The 22,240-nt window shown below is 46.3% G+C and overlaps 1 protein-coding gene across 7 annotated transcripts; it reads left to right on the top strand.

The window, feature by feature from the left end:
• Window positions 1-2,032: 2,032 nt before the first annotated feature.
• CCRL2 (C-C motif chemokine receptor like 2) lies at window positions 2,033-17,050 on the top strand. 7 transcript variants are annotated; one of them, XM_032298009.1, is made up of 3 exons: window positions 14,696-15,033; window positions 15,276-15,316; window positions 15,603-17,048. In XM_032298009.1, the coding sequence occupies exons 1-3, from the start codon at window positions 14,985-14,987 to the stop codon at window positions 16,647-16,649; spliced, it is 1,137 nt and encodes a 378-aa protein (XP_032153900.1). In that variant the 5' UTR covers window positions 14,696-14,984; the 3' UTR covers window positions 16,650-17,048. The 7 variants fall into 7 exon arrangements, with proteins under 7 accessions (XP_032153902.1, XP_032153905.1, XP_032153904.1 ...); XM_032298015.1 differs by lacking the exon at window positions 14,696-15,033 and adding an exon at window positions 15,119-15,172; XM_032298011.1 differs by lacking the exons at window positions 14,696-15,033; window positions 15,276-15,316 and adding an exon at window positions 2,033-2,167.
• The last annotated feature ends 5,190 nt before the right edge of the window (window positions 17,051-22,240 follow it).

Raw genomic sequence — 22,240 nt, 5'->3', positions numbered from 1 at the left:
CAGATATTTATTGAGAAGCAAGCGTGCTGGTGCTAGGGTTATAACGGGGCACAAGTTCCTGTCTTCAACGAATGAGGTAAGAGGCTACAGATAGGAGCCAGAGAGGTAAACAGATGATTGCAACATAGAGCGACACATGCTCCCGAGCACATAGGAGGGCTTCCTGGTCCCATGCTGGGCTATCAGAGCTCGCTTCCTGGAAGTGACGTGGCTCAGCTAAAACCTGAGAACCAAGAATGAGCCTTCTGATATCTCATGAGCACAAATGAAACTGTTTTACAAACAAACAACGTTTTCCCTTCTGAGTTGCATTTGTTCTAGAACCCATTTAATCCTTCCTAACATGTTCAATCCAGCCCCGTGATTTTTCAGTCAAATTCAGGATGCATAGGATTCCTTTTCTGTTCAGTGCTCCCTGACCAATCTTTTTCCCTCCCCCCACCCCACAGTTACCAATTCCAGTGTGGCAGTTGTCAGCAGAAGACTACAGTTCCACCAGGAGACATCCAGGGTTATCTGGGGACATTTTAGTTGTCCCAGCCGAGGGGCACAGTGCTGCTGGCATCTAGTGAGTGAAGGTCAGGAATACAACTCAACATCCTGTAATGCCCAGGACAATCCCCCACGACAAAAACCTGTCCATCGAGAACGTCAACAGGGCTGTGGTTGAGAAGCCTGGCTCTAGTGCTTCCTCTTTTCTTTATCCTCATCAAGGAGGGCTCTGGGGCATGTCCAGGGCTGCTACAGGGTCCGGGCAGATTTTGGTGGCTTACTCCACACTTGTGGAACATTCGTGGTTCTTAGCATGGCCACAGGAAACTCAGGCTGTCCACAAGCACCTCTTTCTTCATCTACTCATTTCCATGGCTCCACCACTTCCACTGCCTTCCCAAAGCCCATCATGAGTCCCACCAGGGGCCAGAACACCACCCTCTCAAGCCTCCCCACAGGTGCATGCACACCTGGCAAACACATGTCCCTTGTCCCCCAACCAGCAAGGTGTCCTGAGATCCCAGCACTTCTCGGTGTCTTTTCCAGCTTGTTTGTATGTGGAGTTGGGCGGGGTCTCTTACACAGGAGAAATTTCAAGGAAAAGTGTGTAGTAAGAGGAATAGGGGAATTTCTGTGGAAGCAGTATGTGGGAAAATGTCGGAAGAAAGCAACTTCAGGAAATGGCAAGTGGCATTCTGAAAGCAGCAAGTGAGAAGGGAGCAGAAAGAAATGGGGTTAGAACCTGAGAAGGAGAGGACAGGTGGGGACGGCCTTGCACACCGTGGGCACTGAGGAGCATTGTGTGGGTGGAGAGGAGTTTCAAGCCAGGGAGTAGATTCCTATTTTGAACTTCGGATTGGCCCTGGCAGTGTGGAGGCTGTGTTGGAGGAAGGCAAGGATGGAGGAGAGCCCCTAGGTGCAGTTTGGCCATGCCCTCTCCAGAACATAGCAGAGGCCTCTGCCAAGGTAGGAGAGCCCTGAGTGGAGAGAAGTTAATGGATCTGAGGGCTGCAAGGGAGGACTTGCATCATCAGGACTTTTAGGGAGGCAGGTGATCGAGGCTTGGGTCCTGGCCCATTTAAATGGGGAGCGCTGGTTTTAGGATGTAAGTCAGTGAGTTTGGTTTTTAGGATAGGCTGAGTTGGAAATCCTGGGGGACCTCCGGGTGGCAGTGTCAGGGGAAGCGGGATGTGCTGACATTAAACTCAGCAGAGTAACTGAGTGGAGATCTACATCTGGGGTCACAGGCAGTGGATGCCGTAGGGGTGGACTAAATAGCTCAAGCGGAACCCCGAGGAATACAGGCAGCAAAGGGAGCCCTAAAGAACCTAAAGGACAATGAGGAGATGTGCCAAGACAGGCACAGCCAAATCTGGGGCTTTGCAGCAGCCCAGGAGAGAGGCCTTAAGAGGAAGTGTCAGCAACGTTGAACGCTGTGGAGACACAGAGTAAGGTGAGGATGGAAAAAAGCATCCACAAAACCCCGTGATGCAATCAGAATGCAAAACGACTTAGTAACTCCTGCCTGGTCTCCTCCTCTGCCCACTCATGGCAAAAGAATACCAGGTCTTGTTCCCTCCTTCCCCCTAGAAAAGTGCAACTTCTGCTCCCAAGCTCTCAACGTTCCTGAGAGGACAGGACCAGCCTCTGCAGTTTGAAGGTCCTGGTTTACCAGGTAGGAAGGGGTCTTTCAGGGTGTGGCTGAGATGGGAACTGTAGACTCTGTGCAGATGTAGGAGCTGGCTCCAGTAAGTGCTAGGAGGTAGCGGGGCCTGGAAGGGAGAGGCTCTGGAGCCTCTGTGGAACCTCCGGGACTGTCACTGGGGGAGCCCTGAGAAGGAAAAAGCAGGGCCTTCACAGCCCCCAGCTTAGGGGCCTCACCGCCCAGGCTGAAGACCAGGCCCAAACCCTTTCCTGCACAGTTACCATGTGTCGTCATTTAATTTTACTCAAGTGAATATTTTTTAAATGAGGATGCTACTTAGTGTATTAATTTTTACCTCTATTCATAAAAGAAACGTTTCTTATCAATTTAAGATGATTCCTATCAGACCAGTATCTGCCCAACCCGACTGACCCTGTGAAAACGGGGCACTTCATACTCTGATGATGATGGATGAGTCTCCAGCAGCAGCCCACACACTGAGCGAGTGGGCAGTGTGACCTCCTGTGCACGTGACTTCCTCCTTCAGTGTGCTCGCTTGTGGGTTCTGTGTTCTTGTGACACTGTGGCTTTGGAAATTTCAGTTTCCATTCTCTATCATTCAGGGTAAATGAAATTTGCAGGAAATTCAGGACCTTCCGCCTGTACAGTAGATGCTGTGGGACTCTGGCCAGATGCCCTCTTCAGGCCAATGTACCCCCACCCCCCAACCCCTGTAGATGGAAACAGAGGTGCTGGGACTCACAGCCACTCCCCTTTTTGGGAACTGGAACTGCCTGCCCAGGCAATGCTCCATCCCCAGGGATGACTGAGCCAATGACTGGCTAATGTGGGATGGCAGAGGCCTGGCACCCTCCCCTCAAGTGATAATTCCTTGTAGGAATAACCGAGGCCTCCTCTGTGACCACGCTGTGGACAGCTTCTTCCTCTGCCTGGTCCTGGCTTGTTCTCTCCTTCCCAGCTGTGTCTCCTGGAAGCCCTCCCCACAAGTCTGCTGCATACAACCCTCCCTCTCAGAGAGCCCGAGCCCTGGATTCCCGGGAATCCAACCTAAAATAGTCTGACACTTGGTTCAATTTTCTCTTTCACTAAGACTTAGTCACAGGTGCCAATAAGTAATAAAATGTCACCACCTTGAATTCTATCACTCTCTCTTTTCTTGCCCCATCTCTGAGAGACAAGTAAATGGCCCCTCGAGAACCTGAAAAGCAGACAGTAGGAGGAAGGGAGGAGGGGAGCAAGAGGTCCACTCTCTGCCTGGCCAGCTCCCATCCATACGTCCTTGACTGAGGTGATGCATATCCTGGGAAACCTTCCCCTGCCCCTTGTCACCCAGGCCAGGCACCCTTGGGATGGCTCCCATTGCACCTGTGTGCTCCCCGCACTTGGTACATGACTCCCTGAATTATAATCAGCTCTGTACCTGCATCTCTCTCTAGAATGCCAGTGCCATGAGGGCACAGGATAGTTCCACTTTGTTCACTATTTTCTCCCCAGGGTCTGACAAAGTTCCTGGTACTTGGGAGAGATGTCCTTCAGGAGCTTGGCAGAAACCGAATGGCACACTTAAGTAGGGCAACTAAGCTGAGTTTAATGAAGGATTCCATACAAAGATTTGGGCAGGGTATAGGGAGGCGCAATACACAGCGTGGTGCCTGGTGCCAGTGCGAGCAGATCACCATTCCCACTGCAAGGCCAGAAGATGCAGGGGAGGAAGCTGTCTGACAAGAGCTGCCCTTAGGTCAAGGGACACATCAGCCCACTGAGAGTCCATCAGAAGGGAGCCAGGGCCTGACTTCCCTCACCTTGCTCTCCAATCTTCTGCCTAAAATTCCCCATCAACCAAACACAACTGAAAATTGAAAGATGGGGCACCTGTTATTAACAAGGTAAGCCCCCCAACCCTGGAATAAAGCTGGGTAGAGAGTAGAGTGGATATGGGAAGGCAAAAGGAAGATTTATAAGACAGTGGGCACTAAATACCTACGAGATGAATAAATGAACCACAGTTTTCAACAAATGTTCATTGAAACACTACTCGATGGAGAGAGACCATTTTGGTCACTGTCTGATACAGACAAAACAAAGGTCACATGCATTCAAAAAGGTCATGTGAGTGCAACTCCAACATGGGGCAGAGAGCAAGGCTGGAGGCTATGAGATAAGGGGAGCTGGAACTGAGAGATCCTGATGAAAGCTCGCACTTGGGGAAAGGGGGACTAGAAGAAATTCACCCACAGGCAGAAGAGAACACAAATGCTTATCTATTCTTGCCTAGGCTCTAAGTGGTAGGGGGAAAAATCTCTGAGAACACAAAACTTGTGCTTCATCAGCAAAAGAAACAAGCATTAGAGTGAGCCGGCAGCCAACAGAATGGGAAAAAAATTTTGCAATCTACCCATCTGACAAAGGGCTAATATCCAGAATCTGCAAAGAACTAAAACAAATTTACAAGAAAAAGACCAACAACCCCATCAAAAAGTGGGCAAAGTATATGAACAGACACTTTTCAAAAGAAGACATTGATGTAGCCAACAAACATATGAAAAAAAGCTTATTATCACTGGTCATTAGAGAAATGCAAATCAAAACCATATTGAGATGCCACCTCACGCCAGTTAGAGTGGCAATCATTAAAAAATCAGGAGACAACAGATGCTGGAGAGAATGTGGAGAAATAGGAACACTTTTACACTGTTGGTGGGAGTGTAAATTAGCTTAACCATTGTGGAAGACAGTGTGGCAATTCCTCAAGGATCTAGAAATAGAAATACCATTTGACCCAGCAATCCCATTACTGGGTATATACCCAAAGGATTATAACTCATTCTGTTATAAAGACACATGCACATGTATGCTTATTGCTGCACTGTTTACAATAGCAAAGACATGGAACCAACCCAAATGCCCATCGATGCTAGACTGGATAAAGAAAATGTAGCACATATATACCATGGAATACTATGCAGCCGTAAAAAAGGATAAGTTCATGTCCTTTGCAGGGACATGGATGAATCTGGAAACCATCATTCTCAGCAAACTGACACAAGAACAGAAAACCAAACACCGCATGTTCTTACTCATGAGTAGGTATTGAAAAATGAGAACACATGGACACAGGGAGGGGAACGTCACACACTGGGGTCTATTTGAGGGGTGGGGGGCTAGGGGAGGGATGGTAGGGAGTGGGGAGATTGGGGAGGGATAACATTGGGAGAAATACTTAATGTAGGTGACAGGGGGATGGAGGCAGCAAGTCACCATGGCATGTGTATACCTATGTAACAAACCTGCACGATCTGCACATGTACCCCAGAACTTAAAGTATCATAAAAATTAAAAAAAAACCCTGTGCTTCATGCACAGTTTTGTAATACCCTGAAAATGGAAGACCCCAAAATCAGGCTGGGAAAATTCATATCAGGCCATCGATACCCTCAATGCTCCTGGCTGAAACAAATTCAAAACTCTTCTGGAAAGGAGCACTCCGACTTCAAGCCATGAAAAGCTGCTGCAGAGAAAATAATCCCCAATCAAGACACACTCATGTTGAGACTGCAAGACACACAAGGAGGTGGATCACCGTGAGTGATACCTGGCAGAGCTAATAAAGCTCTGTATGTCTTCAACAAAGCTCTCCATACTAGTAGAACCCTGAAAGATTTGATGAGATCACTATTTCATTAAAAATATTTGTATAAAAAATCAAAATCTTAAATAAGCAACAAATTTTATAGCAAGGCCATCTCAGTGTTTACAAGGGTGTTTTCCACTCTTGCGGAATGTGTCTTATTGTCCTACCTCAGCACGTTGTCCTGGACTATGAAAAGTCCTAGAAACCCTTTTACCCTCGGGAATGTAGGAGCTTTAACTCAATCCGTTTTTTTAATTCTTTTTTCTTGTCTTGTCTTTTTAAAATTTTTCCTTGTTTTTCAAGTCAAACTGAAGAAATATTTTTGTTTTCCTTCCACCCTCCAAGGCCACTTGTCTCCTAATTGGAGAGTATTAGACAGTTCTCAGGGTTTCTTTATTTTCCTTCTTTCTTCCATAGGATTGGGAAACCCAGTAGGATTTAGGCATATCTCTAAAGCACCGTGTTTCAACATTTTGATGTAAGATTCTGCCCTATTTCTTGTTCAGTCCCTGCCAGCAAATTTTAGAGTTTAACACTAGTCTTTGGTCATTGAGATATTAGATGAGGAAAGAGTCTGCTACCCCGCTTTACCCTGTCATCTTCACTGCAAAGTCCTGTATTAATGTTTTTAGATTCTGTAACATTTTAACAGGTGTCAAAAAAGTCTTAGGCACTGCTTCAGCTTGGGAAGCTCTAAATGTAATGGTGTTTGTGGGCTGGACTGACGTTGGGGTTTTCTTGTTGCTGTCGTTGTCTGTAGGGCTGGAGAGCTGGGAGATCCTGGATACCCTCTGTTCATGGGCACATGATGCATTAGCTGCCCCAGCAGCTGATTACACTTAACCACAAGGATGTGTGGGTGAATCCAGGGAGACCAATCTCAGTGGAATGGTGGGGGCAGAAGCCAGGCTGCAGGGTGTAGAGTGGGGACTGAGCAGTGATGAAGCAGAAACAGAGTTTGGACAACTAATGAAGCTGCCTGAAGAGGGAGAGAAGAGACAGTAAATGGTCAGAACAATGTTTGAGGTCAAGGATGGGTTTGTAATCTTTATTTAAGGGAGGGATCTGAGCATTTAAAAATTCTGAATAGGTTGGGCGCGGTGGTTCAAGCCTGTAATCCCAGCACTTTGGGAGTCCAAGGCGGGCAGATCACAAGGTCAAGAGATTGAGACCATCCTGGCCCATATGGTAAAACCCCATCTCTACTAAAAAATACAAAAATTAGCTGGGCGTGGTGGCGTGTGCCTGTAGTCCCAGCTACTCGGGAGGCTGAGGCAGGAGAATTGTTTGAACCTGGGAGGCAGAGGTTGCAGTGGGCCAAGATTGTGCCACTGCAGTCCAGCCTGGCGCCTGACGACAGAGCGAGACTCTGTTTAAAAAAGAAAAAAAAAAAAAAAAAAAAAAGAAAAGAAAAGAAAAAAATTCTGAATAATAAAGAGGAAAAAGTTGGAACTCAAAGAAAATGTGGAAACAAATGTTGAAGGTTAAACGGAATGAGATCCAGAGTGCAAGGGGAGAGATTAGCCTTTGGTGTAAGAGAAGCAACTCTGGCCATGAATAGAGGAAAAATGTAGACATACCACAATTACATTTGAAGGTGGGTCCAAGGAGTTGAGGCGTTCTGAGAAAGGAGAAGATGAGATCATTTTCTGAGAGTAAAGGGGTAGTTAGAGCGGAGGTGAAGAGACTGGAAGCTTTAAGTACCTTCAAATAGTTGATGGAAAATGGGATAAAGTGACAATTTGTGACACTCAGAAGAGTTACCAGGGAATCTAAAAGAATCTCTGGAAGCTTGTTGAAGATCTTAAATTACGGATGGATCTTGTCCACATGGCTAAGTGGTTTTATTTATTTTTATTTATTTTGCGACAGGGTCTCACTCTGTCACCCAGGCTGGAGTGCAGTAGCACAGTCACGGCTCAGTGCAATCTCTGCCTCACGGGCTCAAGCAATCCTCCCACCCCAGCCTCATGAGGCTGGGACTACAGGCGCACACCACCACTCCCAGCTATATTTTGTATATTTTGGAGAGACAGGGTCTCGCCATGTTGCCCAGGCTGGTCTTGAATTCCTGGGCTCAAGCAATCTGCCCACCTCAGCCTCCCGAAGTGCTGGGATTACAAGCTTGTGCCCAGCTGCTAAGTGGTTTTAAACAACTGTTCTCAGAAACACACACTCAAAGAATTTATCTCAAGCTGGGGCTTCAGAGAGGTCAGGGTGTTGACAAGAGAACGGCTAAGCGATAGACTATTGGGTCTCAGCTAGGCAAGAAGGGATGTGACTGTGGGAAGGGCTGATAGTCAGAGGCTGGAGCGCTTGATGTAACACATGTTACAGAAAGAATAAATGGAGAGAAACCAAAGGAGTAAAAGTTGTCATCAGATAAGTGAGCAATTTTACTGTGCGTATTCAGTGGTAAATCAATGTTAACAAACCTGAAGATCTCAGCTGGGCATTAGTGGAGAGAAACCGAAGGCCAGGGAGTTGAGTTAATGAGCTGAGACTTGGGCACCAGGTGGGGGTCCACATGGACAACTAAGCCACCAGGATGATGAGGAAAGCTGGGGTGAATAGAAGCCCCTTATCCATGTACACAAGTCTTGAATAAAATGGGGCAACCAGGCATCAGTGGATGATAGCAGTGAGGTGGAACAGGGTGGTACAGTCGGAGAGCTGGAGACCACAGCAGTCTCCTTTATGTCTAGAAGGGGATTAATAGTCAAAAAGTGGCACCGAGGCCAAGGATGTCACCTTCTGACTCCCAATCTGAGACAGATGTGAGAGGGAAGGAGTATCCTCAAGGGACAGGAGATGGTGCAGATGTTCTCAGCATAAATCAAAGATGTCAGGGAGATTGTCTATCAGAATTCAGTTTCCAGAGGAAAAGCATGGGAGAAAATGGAACACCGGGAAGTGAGTTAGGGCAGAGGAAGCACAAAGCAGAACGAGGAATAGAAAAAGTCATATGAGCTGAGGAGTTGGCCAAACATGACAGAATGGGGGTAGGATGGAATTAAGTGGCTTTGTGTGTTCCAAAAGGACTGGTCCACACAGGCCACAGGTAAACGGGAGGTGAGAAGAGAGGGATCGGGACGGTGCAATATCACCTCACGGTAAGCAAAGGACTCAAGACTTCAGAAAATGATGCCCTTCCTTTCAAGACTATGTTAGTCCAACTCTTTCAAGATACAGAAGCCAAGGTGGGATCTGTCATACAGAAAGTGTAATAGAGGGAATGCTTGGGACAGGACCGCAAAGGGAGCCAGGGGAAGCTGGGAAGCCATCAGACCACAAGCACATCTGGCCCCAAGTGAAGGAAATGGGGAAGGAAGCAAGGTTTGGCTGAAGCATGTGCCAAAGGCACCCATCAGAGCAGTGCCTCTCTAAGGGACGGGCCTGTCATAGTGTCCCTAATAGAGTCATGGAGTGGGAGCAGCTCATGGAGGGCACGACCTTGGCACGAATACAGACATGGGTCTCAGTGTGCAGCAGCTGGGCCCCTCATTCAATTACACTCCCTCAGAGCCAGGGCAGGGGGTGCATTTTTAGGGCTACTAGACCACACAGTAATATTTGTATGTCTAAGGAAGTATTTCTCAGAACGTGCTCACTGAGGTTTTAGCCTGTAAGTGTCTGTATGAAAATTTTAGAAGGGGTTTCATGGTCAAAACATTTTGGGAAACACTCCATACCGAGGATCGTAATGCCTGTTAGCATATGAAGGGCTCTGAGAAGTCCTGTAGTAAGGAAACTTGCTTTAGTTTTTTAGTCCAGCTGTTTTTTAAACTGGAGCAGTGTCCTCCCATCCTTTTTTAATGCTTTTTAGCATACTGCAGAATAAACTGAACGTGCTTTGAGAAACGCTGCTTTAGGGAATAGTTAGCACTATTTCACTCCCAGTAAGTACATCTAAAATCTCTATTTCCAGGGTGGATTATCAACACTGTTATATTTTAGAAGTATTATCTGCCCTCCCAGGTATCACAGCCACTAAGTGTTGGCACTGAGGTGGCATTTTAGGCATCAGCCAGTATGGGAAAGTAAATTTGGGGGCAGGATGAGAAGGTCTCAGAAGCCTTAGAATTATATGCAGTTATTTGCCTCTTTGATCTATTACTCAATATTGAACAACTAATTCAGAAGAAAATTGTTTTCTAAAAGTAGTTTTTCTACATTTCGTATCAAGAAGCAGTGCTGCTTAAAACTTATAATGGCCATTATTTGAGATTATCACCATCCTAGTTTTTCTCTACACAAATTTTCTGTAATATTATTTGCTAATAACAATTAGATAGATTGATTGATAATCTAAGAAAGCTGATATTTGAAGAAGCCATAGTAAGGGACAGATTAAATTATCATAAGTCTAAACATTCTAATATCCATTTCTCTTTTTTAGAAACTTTCCAAATTTGTTATTGTTCATTTAAATAATATTTTTTTAACTTTTATTTTAGGTTCTGGGGTACATGTGAAGGTTTGTTACATAGGTAAACTTGTGTCATGGGGGTTTGTTGTACAAATTATTTCCTCACCCAGATATTAAGCCCAGTACTCTATAGATAGTTTTTCTGCTCCTCCTACCCTCCAACCTCAGGCAGACCCCAGTGTCTGTTGTTCCCTTCTTTGTGTTCATGAGTTCTCATCATTTAGCTCCCACTTATAAGTGATATTATGAGGTATTTGGTTTTCTGTTCCTGTGTTAGTTCACTAAGTATAATAGGCTCCAGCTCCATTCACATTCCCACAAGAAACCTGATCTCATTCTTTTTTATGGCTACATAGTATTTCATGGTGTATCGGTACCACATTTTCTTTATATGATCTTTCATTGATGGGCATTTAGGTTGATTCCATGTCTTCACTATGTGAATAGTGCTGCAATGAATACTCACATTTATATTCCTCTGGGCATATACCCAGTAATGGGATTGCTGGGTCAAATAGTAGTTCTGTTTTTAGCTCTTTGTCTGATACCTATTCCTCAATATCAAGTCAGATTTCTAAAAAAGGTATCATCTTAGCACTCTCACATCCCTTCCCTGAACTAAATTCAATGTTGTGTGTATCAATCAGCATAGTCAAGACAGAAACCACACCAGTATTTTGAACAATGAACATTAAGTATAAAGAGTTATTAACTAATGAAAGGGTATGAACTACTAAAGTGGGTAAGGAGAACGCTAAAGAATGCAGGAATGGCAAACGTAGAGAGCGGCCACAACCTCTAAGCTAAGGCAGAGCAGGCAAGGAAGGGACAAACTCAAAACCTGCCCTTTCTCCCCGGCTGATCTGCTCTTGCTGGAGGGAGTGTGGCTGCAACTCAATGTATGGTCAAGAAGTTTGCTGAGCTGTGGCAGGTTGGGGCTGGTGAGCAGTAAACTTTCCGAAGGAGTACCAGTGAGATTTGCAGGAGTGTGGGCATGCCTCTGGCAAGGAAGATGCGCTCGGGGTGCCAGCAAAATTTACTAGGAAGCTACCCACTAGAGTGCCAGCAAAAGTCAACAGGAAGCCACTGTCGTGGTGTCGGGAAAATTCACTGGAGAGTGGGCACAAAGGGTCTCCACCCAGCACTGGCAGATTAGCCAAAAGAACGTAAACAAAGTAAAAACAAATCCTGGAACCAGAAAGAAAAAACTCTGCCTCTTACCGTGACCCTTCTATGCCTTCTACACCAGCTGGCAAAGGAGAAATGTTTATGGGGTCCAGCTCTAGAATCACAAAGCAGAATGCAGAGGAGTGGTTGAAGAGCGGAAAGGCAATCAATTCATAACTGGTGCCTCATTTCCTTTGCTTTTTTTCATTGAGGTCCAATATATTAAGAAAAATATGTTTGCATCTTCTGTAAAATTATTGCCAAGGTTATCACCCAGAGTGTGGTGTTTTCAGCCTCCCTGATATAAGACCTTCCTGACAAGAAAGAATGAGATAATGATCATGAACTATTGGACCTAACCATTTGTGGCTTCAGTGCCCATCTTCTCAGCAAGGCTTTCTCTTTTTTTTTTAATTTTGTTATTTTGAGATAGAGTCTCACTCGGTCACCCAGGCTGAAATGCAGTGGCACAATCTTGGCTGACTGCAACCTCTGCCTCCTGCGTTTGAGTGATTCTCCTGCCTCAGCCTCCCGAGTAGCTAGGACTACAAGCGCCCGCTGCCACTCGTCCCAGCTAATTTTTGTACTTTTACTAGAGATGGAGTTCTGCCATATTGGCCAGGCTGGTCTCCAACTCCTGACCTCAGGTGATCCACCCACCTCAGCCTTCCAAAGTGCTGGGATTACAGGCATGAGCCGCCGTATCCAGCCCTCCGCAAGGCTTTCTCTGACTACGCTATTTAAAATGTGATCCCTGAGCCACCCTGGCCTCTTGCTTTCCCTCCCTGCTTGGTGTTCTCCATAGCACTTCTCTCCTACTAACCTACCATGCACTTGCTTAGTTTCTGTCAGTAGAGTGAGGCCTCCATGAAGGTCAGGATTTTTGCCTGTTTTGTCCATTGGCACATCCCCAGCACCTGGAGCGGAGCTGGGCACAGGCTAGGCACTCGAGAAAAACTTGCTGAATAATTGAATTGAGTAAATGAGAGATCTGCACATAGCGGCGTATGAGAGTATACAGTGGTCATTTCTTCAACTAAAACTGGGGTCAACTTACAGTGATAAAGAGGGACTCAGGCCTTCAGAGGTAAGGTCTGTGGGCCACTTGCCAAGGCTGCGGAATGTGGTTTCATTTCACAAACAAGGAGGCCCTGTTATGGCTTCAGATATTAGAATGAAAGAGAACTTGCCTTTTGCCTCAACTGCAGCCTTCTAAACTCTTCCTCCCTTCCTATGTACAACTGCAGCCTTCTAAACTCTTCCTCCCTTCCTATGTAGAAGCTTCAAGGACCTTATGGCCTGAGTGTGGATAGGCAAGAATGCTGGGAATCAGGCAAAAATAAAATAATACTGAAAGTGAAGGCCATGCTAATGTTAGGTTGATCCTGAATTTACAAAACACTTTTCTTTAGGGAATTTCACATCTCACATGATTCTGTGTTTTTCCTTGGGAAATTTCGCATCTCCCATGATTCCGGGACGTGGTTCATGCGGTGCCTGCCTGCTGTTTTTGTCCTCCACTGAAGGAGAGTGTGTGTACTCCCGGGGTTTTGCAAGTTTCAAAGTCTGACTGGACTCTCCTTCCTTTTTCTGGAACTGATCCATGAGCATCGAGTCTAAGGCCACCCACACCTACTCATTCAAGGTCCTGAGTGTCCTGCCCAGCTGCAGGAGGCGGAGAGACCCAGGAGGACTACTGCTGATCCCAGGCTATAGAGGGTGGGAAGAGTGTCCCAGGGTGTGGTGACCGCCACTCACTCACAGCAGACCCACACAAGAGAGGAGGGGACACTTACAGCTTAGGTTCCCACCAGCACTACCCCCTCTGCCACCGAACATCACTGCATTTCTCTCTCTGCCATGGCTGTCAGCACAAATGGAGTTAAATTTAGTGCTCAATCACATATTTGTCTGGGCTCTTTCTATGTTTATTTTTCTCTTAATAGTTTCTTCATTTTCTTCTCCTCCTCCTCCCTTCTCTGCCTGCCCCCCCTCCTCTGCCCACCGCTCCTTCTCCTCCTCCTCCTCCTCCTCATTCTTCTTTTTCTTCCACAGATAGTGTCTCACTCTGCCACCCAGGCCGCAGTGCAGAGTGGCATGATGGTAGCTCACTGCAGCCTCAAATTCCTGGGCTCAAGTGATCTTCCACCTCAGCTTCTCGAATGTCTAGGATTACAGGTGCTTGCCACTGCATCTGGCTAATTTTTATATTGTTTAAGATACGGGGTCTCGCTATGTTGCCCAGGCTGGCCTCAAACGCCTGGGCCCAAACGACCCTCCCACCTCAGCCTTCTGAGTGGCTGGGACTATAGGAACAGGCCGTCGCGTCAGGCTAGCTTCTTAGTTTTCTGTTTCTATTTTGGCAGGTATAAATTTTGTATTCAGCCCTACCTCAGACACATCTTTCGTATGAAAAGGATGTCGTTTAACCAAGATATAAATTCTAAGCCAATAGGTAGGTCTGGTTCCTAAATTAGGTTAGTCACAGCTGCTGAGTCGTTGACTCAAGAGAAGCTCATGGAGATTTTTTCAGTATTTTCAACTTCCTCTTCTCGGCTCATCCTCCTTCCAAACCATGCCCTCCCCCTCCCGTCCTCTTTCCACAGCCGGCCCTCCCCCGGCCTCCTCCCACCATTCCAAATCTGCGCTGTTCTCTCAGTTTCCTTCTCTCTGGCCTCAAAGTCACCCTACCCCCCAGCCTCAGTTTGGGGTTAAACTTGCCCCCTCACATTCTCTCCTTCCCGACTTGATGTCACATCCGTGTCGTCACCACGGGACTTCCCACCCCTGGGTTCTCCTCTGCAGAGCGGGGTCAACTTCCCCATGCGTCCCAGCACCAATAGCTTCCGGCTGCTTGCAAACCCCTTTGCTTTCCTCAGTTGACACCCAGGACAGCCCTACACTCACTGCCGCCAAGGCCCCACCTCTGCCCCTGCCCTTTTCCCAACTGACATCGCCCCGTGGCTTCCATTTTCCTGAAGTTCTCTGTTGGGACCTCAGTCTTGAGCCAAAGCACACAGCGCCCCTCAAAAATGACAATAAAAATCCAAACACACTGTGACTCTCATGGCAGGTTCCTAGTCCCCATATCAAATCCGCAGGTGGGTTTCTGTGAACACTGGTGAGAGGCCACACTGGAGGATCAGGATGCTCAGGTCTGGACTCGTGGTCATCACCAACATTCCTCTCTGCTGCCGTTACCTACTCAGAGTGTCACATGCCACAAGCCGGAGGGTCTTGGCAGGTCTCAGCGCCTTGACATCACTTCCTTGCTATCGCTTGGAGCAGCAGTGTCTCAGTTTGCTTATCTCAGGCAGCCAGGGGATGGCTGCCAAGGGCCACAGGGAAATCAAAGGCGGGGTAGAGGGCCAAGAGGGGAGGAGAAAACAACTTCCCGGTTGCTCTCAGAGGCTTCAGAGATCCTCTGAGGGCCTGGGGGAGCTTTTGAGTTCTTTATTTCAGTTGGTCCCTGAGCTCTGTGAGTGGGGGGGTAGAGCCACCAGGGGAATCAACAGTGGTTTCTCGTGCCCCTCGGGGTCAGGAGCAGTCTGACCAAAAGGAAGCCATCCACTGTCCGGGGCCATTCCCACAGCTCTCGGATGCTGGGTCTGGAGGCTGCACCCTTTCCCCCAGGAACTCTGCCCAGTGGTAAGTCCTCTTTGTGTCATCTATGTATTTAACCCCTTATGGGCATGTTCATGCTGAGCTTGGTTTCACTTTTGCAAACATTTGTCTACATCCTTCAAGAGAAAAACATCTCAGCTGTCACAGGAAGCTGCTTCGGGGGGTGAGCAAACTTCCTAAACATGCTGCAGAATTTATGATCTATACCCGATTCTTAAAACTAAGCCATGGAACTTGATTCTCTTTAATTGTATATTTTCTTACATATTGTGTTCACGTAGGCAACTCTTGCTTCTGCTCAAAGAAGGTAAGTTCTATACAGACGGTGCCATGCCAGCTTTATTTCCCGTGGCACCTGGTACACTGCTAAGCACTTATGCGCTTAACAACTGGATTGGGGATGGTGCTGCTCTGGGGAAGTGGGCACACGATAGAGAAATGTTTACTTCAGTCTTCTGAGACACCGAACCACTCTGGCTGAAATGTCGCTCCAGAAAGGGAAAGTGGGGCTGTATGAATCCGGGTCCGGTTTGTCATGTCCTCCAGGATCATACAGCTGTCGGAGAGGAAAATCACCTCCCATCTCTCCGCAGGGCAGCCTGAAGATGGAAAATTACACGTTGGCCCCAGAGGATGAGTATGATGTCTTCATAGGGGATGAACTGGAGAGCAATGAGGCAGAACAGTGTGACAAGTATGATGCTCAGGTGCTCTTGGCTCAGCTGGTGCCGTCGCTCTTCTCCACTGTGTTCGTGCTCGGTATCCTGGACAATCTCCTAGTTGTGCTTATTCTGGTCAAATATAAAGGACTCAAACACACGGAAAATATCTATCTTCTAAATGTGGCACTTTCCAACTTGTGTTTCCTGCTTGCACTGCCCTTCTGGGCTCACACTGTTGGCAATCCCATGTGTACAATTCTCCTTGGACTGTACTTCGTGGGCCTGTACAGTGAGACATTTTTCAATTGCCTTCTGACTGTGCAAAGGTACCTGGTGTTTTTGCACAAGAGAAGCTTCTTCGCGGCCAGCAGGACGGTGTCCTGTGGCATCATTACAAGTGTCCTGGCATGGGTAACAGCCATTCTGACCACTTGGCCTGAATTCGTGTTTTATAAACCTCAGATGGAAGACCAGAAACACCACTGTGCATTTAGCAAACCTCCTTTCCTGCCAGCTGATGAGACATTCTGGAAGCATCTTCTGACTTTAAAGATGAACATTTCAGTTCTTGTCCTCCCCCTGTTTATTTTCACATTTTCCTATGTGCAAATGAGAAAAACACTAAGGTTCAGGGAGCAGAGGTCTGGCTTTTTCAAGCTTGTTTTTGCCCTAATGGCAGTCTTCCTTCTGATGTGGGCGCCCTACAATATCACACTTTTCCTGTCCACTTTCAAAGAACACTTCTCCCTGAGTGACTGCAAGAGCAACTACAACCTGGACAAAAGTGTTTACATCACTAAACTCATCGCCACCACCCACTGCTGTGTCAACCCTCTCCTCTATGTGTTTCTTGATGGGACATTTAGGAAATACCTCTGCCGCCTTTTCCGTCTGTGCCGAAACACCCCACTTCAACCCAGCGGGGAGTCTGCACAAGGCACGTGGAGGGAAGAACCTGATCTTTCCACCGAAGTGTAAACCAGCATCCATCAAAGGCAAGACGAATAAACATGGGTTTTCGTCCTTTTGCATTCTTTCATGTAATTTTTTTACACATTTGTATGCAAAATCGGATACAGGAAGAAAAGGGAGAGGTGAGCTAACTTTGCTAAGCATTGATTTGTCTCAGGTGCCGTGCCAGGCTCTTTACAAATGTGAGCTCCTCCACCTCCTACCACTTGCTCATAGTGTGGATGGGACGAGCCTCATTTCTCTGAGAAGAAAAACTGAGGCTTGGAAATTTGTCTAAGATCACACAACTAGGAAGTAGCAGAACTGATTCTCCAGCCCTGGGAGCATTTGCTCAGAGCCTATGGTTTGTCCAGAACTCCAAACACTGGGGACAAAGTACATGAAATAAATGTATTTTAAAATGTCTATTGAGTGCATTTTAAAATAACTCATAAGTTGCTTTTAAACCCAGTTTGACTGCGTTCCAAATTGTAAGCAGACCATTTATATGGGAGTAAGTTTTCAGGTGCATTTTCTTGCAGGCGATGAGAAGAACTAGCTAGCTGGAATCTGTGGGAAAAAGAGGTAAGGTGACGCGTCCTGTGGAAGCTCTCTAAATTCTCTTGGTTACTTGCCTCACCCCTAGGCCCCCAGGTTTCCCCTAATCCAAGGTTTCTGGTATTTTCTTGTACTTTATCACAACTACAAAATCTTAGGAGATTTAACAAAAGCAAGTGAGAAATTATGTTTTAAAATGTCTAACAAAATGAATGCTTTGTCCTTTTAAGTATAACACATACCTCAGGCGTCACCAGCCCATAACTACAAAATGTTTTCCCAATTCCTTTCTATGGCTGAGTCGGTAGAACACAGGCTCCCACCTGCCACGTCAACAGAAGGTCACCTCAACGTATGAGCTACTTCCCCGGCGACCCCCAGATCTGCAAGGATAATGCATCCTTGAAACATTTTCAAAAACATTTTCCTGTTCCTGGTCTTCAGAATTGGGCTCCACACTCACTGGTCTCTTTATAATCTTGCTTCTGGCCCTTTGAGGCCTCAAAGCTACCAGTGCCTTGCCGCCATGGGACAATCATTGCTCATAGCTGAGTCCTGCAGACATAGGGCCTGGCCTGGCTGCCTCCTCCTGCTGGCCCAGCATCTTGCTTGCACTGAAGAGAACTGGAGGCGTGACACTGACACTTGCTGAAAACCTACCCAGGCCACCCATTGCTGCTGCTCTCCAGGGCACCAGTCCACGGTCCTCCCCTCCCAGCCTCAGGCACATGCTCACAGCATTGAACCTTAGAGAAAAGCAGTGGGACCCTGTCCCTCCTTCACAGAAGCCACCTTCCTTCCTAGCCAAAATTGATGATATCCACGGGCACGGCATCTCACATAGGGACACATAGAGGCATCTAACTCATTAAAAGCCCAAGTCACTGGCCAATTAAAAGGGGTCCTTAATTTCTTAACAGTAGTGGAAGGAAATTTGCTCTATATTGGTGAAATGAGGTAGAGAAAATCTGATTTTTCCAAACATGAGAATTCTCCTTATGCCACCCCATAACCAAAGACCCCCCATTTGTGTTAACTGCAACATTCAAAAAGCTTATTAAGATAGTACATGAGACCCCCAACAGACATGCTTATATAACAATAACTGGCTCCAAACCATGCTCCATGGCAGTGGGTCTCAAATGCCAGCACGCATCACAAGCCCTGTGCTGAGACACAGAGTTCTGGGCCCCATCCCCGAGTTTCTGGTTCAGGAGGTCTGGAGTTAGAAATATGCATTTCTAACAAATTCCCCAGGGATACAGGTACTGCTGACATGGGGCCCTCATTCTGAGAACCACTGTTCCAGGGAGAAGGAACTCCACTAACTAAGGGTTTGGTTTTGTGCTGAAGACAATGTGGAATTTAGAGTCAGGGTGAATTTTTCAGAAAAGTAGAGAGGTTTGGGGATGTGAGGGTGGGAAGCGCAGCAGAGGGAGGCAGAGAGGAAGTACGAAGCAACTGTCAGTTGGAGAGAAATGAGGAACAGGAACTAAATGATGTATGCCAGTGATTTTAGTTTTGCTGAGCCCATGATGAAAGCCTCTTCTCTGGCGCCTTATGTCACTCACTGAGGTCTTGTGGCTGGGTCGACTCTTTCAGAGTCATAATAGGGCTATGGGTCTGACCTCAATAGCTATAACTGCAAGAAGTCACTCAAAGGTCCTTCCCACAGCAAAGGATCCCTCCATTCCAAAGCTAAATGCCAGCCACTATCATAAAAAAGGAAAGAAAGAAAGAAACTGATGGTGACATTTTAAATGGCAGCTTTTGTAGCTTCTAAAAGGATGTGGAGCAATTGGAATTTTCACACTCTGCTGGTGGGAATGTAAAATGGAATAACCACTTTGGAAAAATTGGCAGTGTCACCAAAAGCAAAGCCTATACCTGCTATCCATTCCACTCCTAGGTATTCACCCAACAGAAATGAGCATGTATGTCCACACAAAGATTTGGACCCAAATGTTCATGACACCTGTATTTACATAGCCTCAAACTAGACAAAAACAATCAACAGGTGAATGGGTAAACAAATAGTGGCCTGTGTATCTAGTGGAACGCTGCTCATCCACAAAAAGAAACGAGCTGTGGACACACAGCAGCATGCACGAAATCTCAAAATGCTGAAGAAGGAGACCAGATTTTTTTTTCCTTTTTTTTTTCTTTTTTTTTTGGAGACAGAGTCTTACTCTGTTGCCCAGGCTGGAATGCAATGGTGTGATCTTGGCTGACTGCAATCTCTACCTCCTGGGTTCAAGCAGTTCTTATGCTTCAGCCTCCCAAGCAGCTGTGACTACAGGCATGCACCTGCATATCAGGCTAATTTTTGTATTTTTAGTAGAGATGGGGTTTTTCCATGTTTGCCAGGCTGGTCTCAAACTCCCGACCTCAGGTGATCCGTCCGCCTCAGCCTCCCAAAGTGCTGGGATTACAGGCATGAACCACCGTGCCCCACCAGAAGCCATATATTTTTTAAGAGTACTTATTTTATGATTCTGTTTATATAAAATTCTAGAAAATGCAAATGAATCCACAGTGACAGCAAATCAGTGGTTGCCAGAGATGTTGGAGGGGAGGGGAGAGGAATAGATTGCAAAGGGGAATAAGGAAATTTGGGGGGATAGTGACTATATCTGCTATTTTGATTATGGTGATGGTTTCATTGGTATATACATATGTCAAAAACGTAACAAGTTGTAGACCTTAAACGTGATTTATTGTGAGTTGACTATACCTCAAAAAGGCTATTTTTTAAAAAGCCTCTCAGCATCCAGGCACTCCATTATGTTAGTGTGACTTGTCTTGGAAATACACTGTGAGCATTTGCTGGAGGAGAGGCAGTGCCCAGGCCTCTGTCACATCTCCCAAGTAGAGTTGGCAGCTAAAATACAGGATGCCCATGGGCATAACCCCTCAACCCCATCACCAACCAGTGAGCAGAAGGGGGCTGCTGGGGGTGCCCCCACAGGGAGCACAGTCTCATCGGGAATGACCTTCCATGGCAAATAAAATCACCATGGTAAGTCAAGGGAGAGACCAGGGAAGAGAGTGTTCCAGCCTATGTGAAAAAAGGATGAGAAAGGTTCAAGAAAAAGAGAAGAAGAAGGGACAGAAATTCTCTTTACACATTTGCAGAAGTAGGTCTGGACTCTCCATCCACTTCTCCTCTGATAGGAAGAGGAGACGCTGACAGGACTCTCAGGGAAAATAGCCTCATCTTCCCATGTTTACAGACACAGTGATGAACTCAAGAACAATCTTACCAGGATTTTCCAAAGGAAAACACGGAGTGTATGGAGAATAAAGATCTGCAAACTGTTACAGTGGCTGAGACTGAAATGGTTGATGAAAAGCGCAAGTGTGTGCTGAACGATCCGGCTTACAGTGGCTCGAACACTTAAGTGGTACATTTAGAACATTAACAGCTATCAAGGCCTTCCTCCCATGTCAGACCAAGAATAGTTTCCTACGGATAAAAATAACACGTGCTTTTCCACTTTTACACAAACGACTGCATTAGAAAAATAACAAATCATGAAAAGCAGAATATGGCTAGTCTATTCAAGAAAAACTGATGGTGTTTCTATTTTGCCTGTAAATTATTTTCCAATACAGAAAACAATTCCTGTTTGGTTGAGGTCATTCTAAGTAGGGACATATGAGAGAAAGATTGAAATCTCCTGAGCTGTTTCCTGTTCATCTCAATTCTGTGTATTCGTGGTTACAAATGGAACTAGTTGTTTTTTGTTTGTTTTTGAGATAGACTCTCGCTCTGTCGCCCAGGCTAGAGTACAATGGCATAATCTCAGCTCACTGCAACCTCCGCCTCCAGTTTCAAGCGATTCCTCTGCCTCAGCCTCCCGCGTAGCTGGAATTATAGGTGCCTGCCACCATGCCCAGCTATTTTTTTTTTTTTTTTTGTATTTTTTAGTAGAAATGGAGTTTCAGTGTATTGGTCAGGCTGGTCTCAAACTCCTGATCTCAGGTGATCCACCTGCCTCAGCCTGCCAAAGTGCCAGGACTACAGGCATGAACCACTGCACCCGGCCCAGAAGTAGTTTTAAAATGAGAAACAGTTGATATACTGAATGGAAAAGCAATACAATTTGAAGCTGAAAAACATACAAGACGCCCAGTTAAATTTAAATTTCAGTTAAGTAACTAATAATTATTTAGTATAAGTACATCCCATATACAACAGTTACAGTATTTATTATTTATCTGAAATTCAAACTTACCTGGGCATTCTGGTATTCTGGTTTTCTGTTTTCTTTTGTTTTTCCTTTTGTTCTCTTTTTTTCCCTAAATCTGACAACCTTAAAGGTATTTATTCATTTTTTAAGACTAAATCATTTTCAGCAGTCAGAACTAGAGCAAAGATAAATGACCCCAGGACTCCGTTTAGCAGGCAGTCAGGAAGTGTGACGGCATGGTGGGTGGCAGCCCCAGCCAGGCCATTCCTCTTCCCTAAACTGCCACAGTGGGACTGCCACACTCAGGAATCCCAGTATGCATTTGAGCAGCCCCTCCAGTTTGGAAGCAGTCAGTGCTTTAGCCTGAGGAGCCGGGAATGGCTCTAACACTTTGCTTGTTCGTTGAATAAAAATCAACCCAAAGGTGGTCTAGACTAATTGAAGTAGGAGTGCCAGGACTTCCATGGTGTTGTATAGAGGAAATATCTAAGTGCTTAGGGAGGTGGCGGTGCTAGTGGATCTACTGAGTCATTAGGACTCACTCAACCACCCAGCGCAGGTCTAGAGGACACACCCTTCCCACACTGGGAAGAGTAAATGAGCTCTAGCATCCTTTAAAAAAAAAAACAGGCTGGGCGCGGTGGCTCAAGCCTGTAATCCCAGCACTTTGGGAGGTCGAGGCGGGTGGATCACGAGGTCAAGAGATCGAGACCATCCTGGTCAACATGGTGGAACCCCGTCTCTACTAAAAATACAAAAAATTAGCTGGGCATGGTGGCGCGTGCCTGCAATCCCAGCTACTCAGGAGGCTGAGGCAGGAGAATTGCCTGAACCCAGGAGGCGGAGGTTGCAGTGAGCCGAGATCGC

Source organism: Sapajus apella, unplaced genomic scaffold, assembly GCF_009761245.1.
Source record: "Sapajus apella isolate SASKATOON/1434 unplaced genomic scaffold, GSC_monkey_1.0 scaffold38, whole genome shotgun sequence".
In the NCBI taxonomy this organism is placed as follows: Eukaryota; Metazoa; Chordata; class Mammalia; order Primates; family Cebidae; genus Sapajus; species Sapajus apella.
The sequence above is the reverse complement of the archived record's forward strand: the minus strand, read 5'-3'. Positions and strand labels throughout refer to the sequence as shown.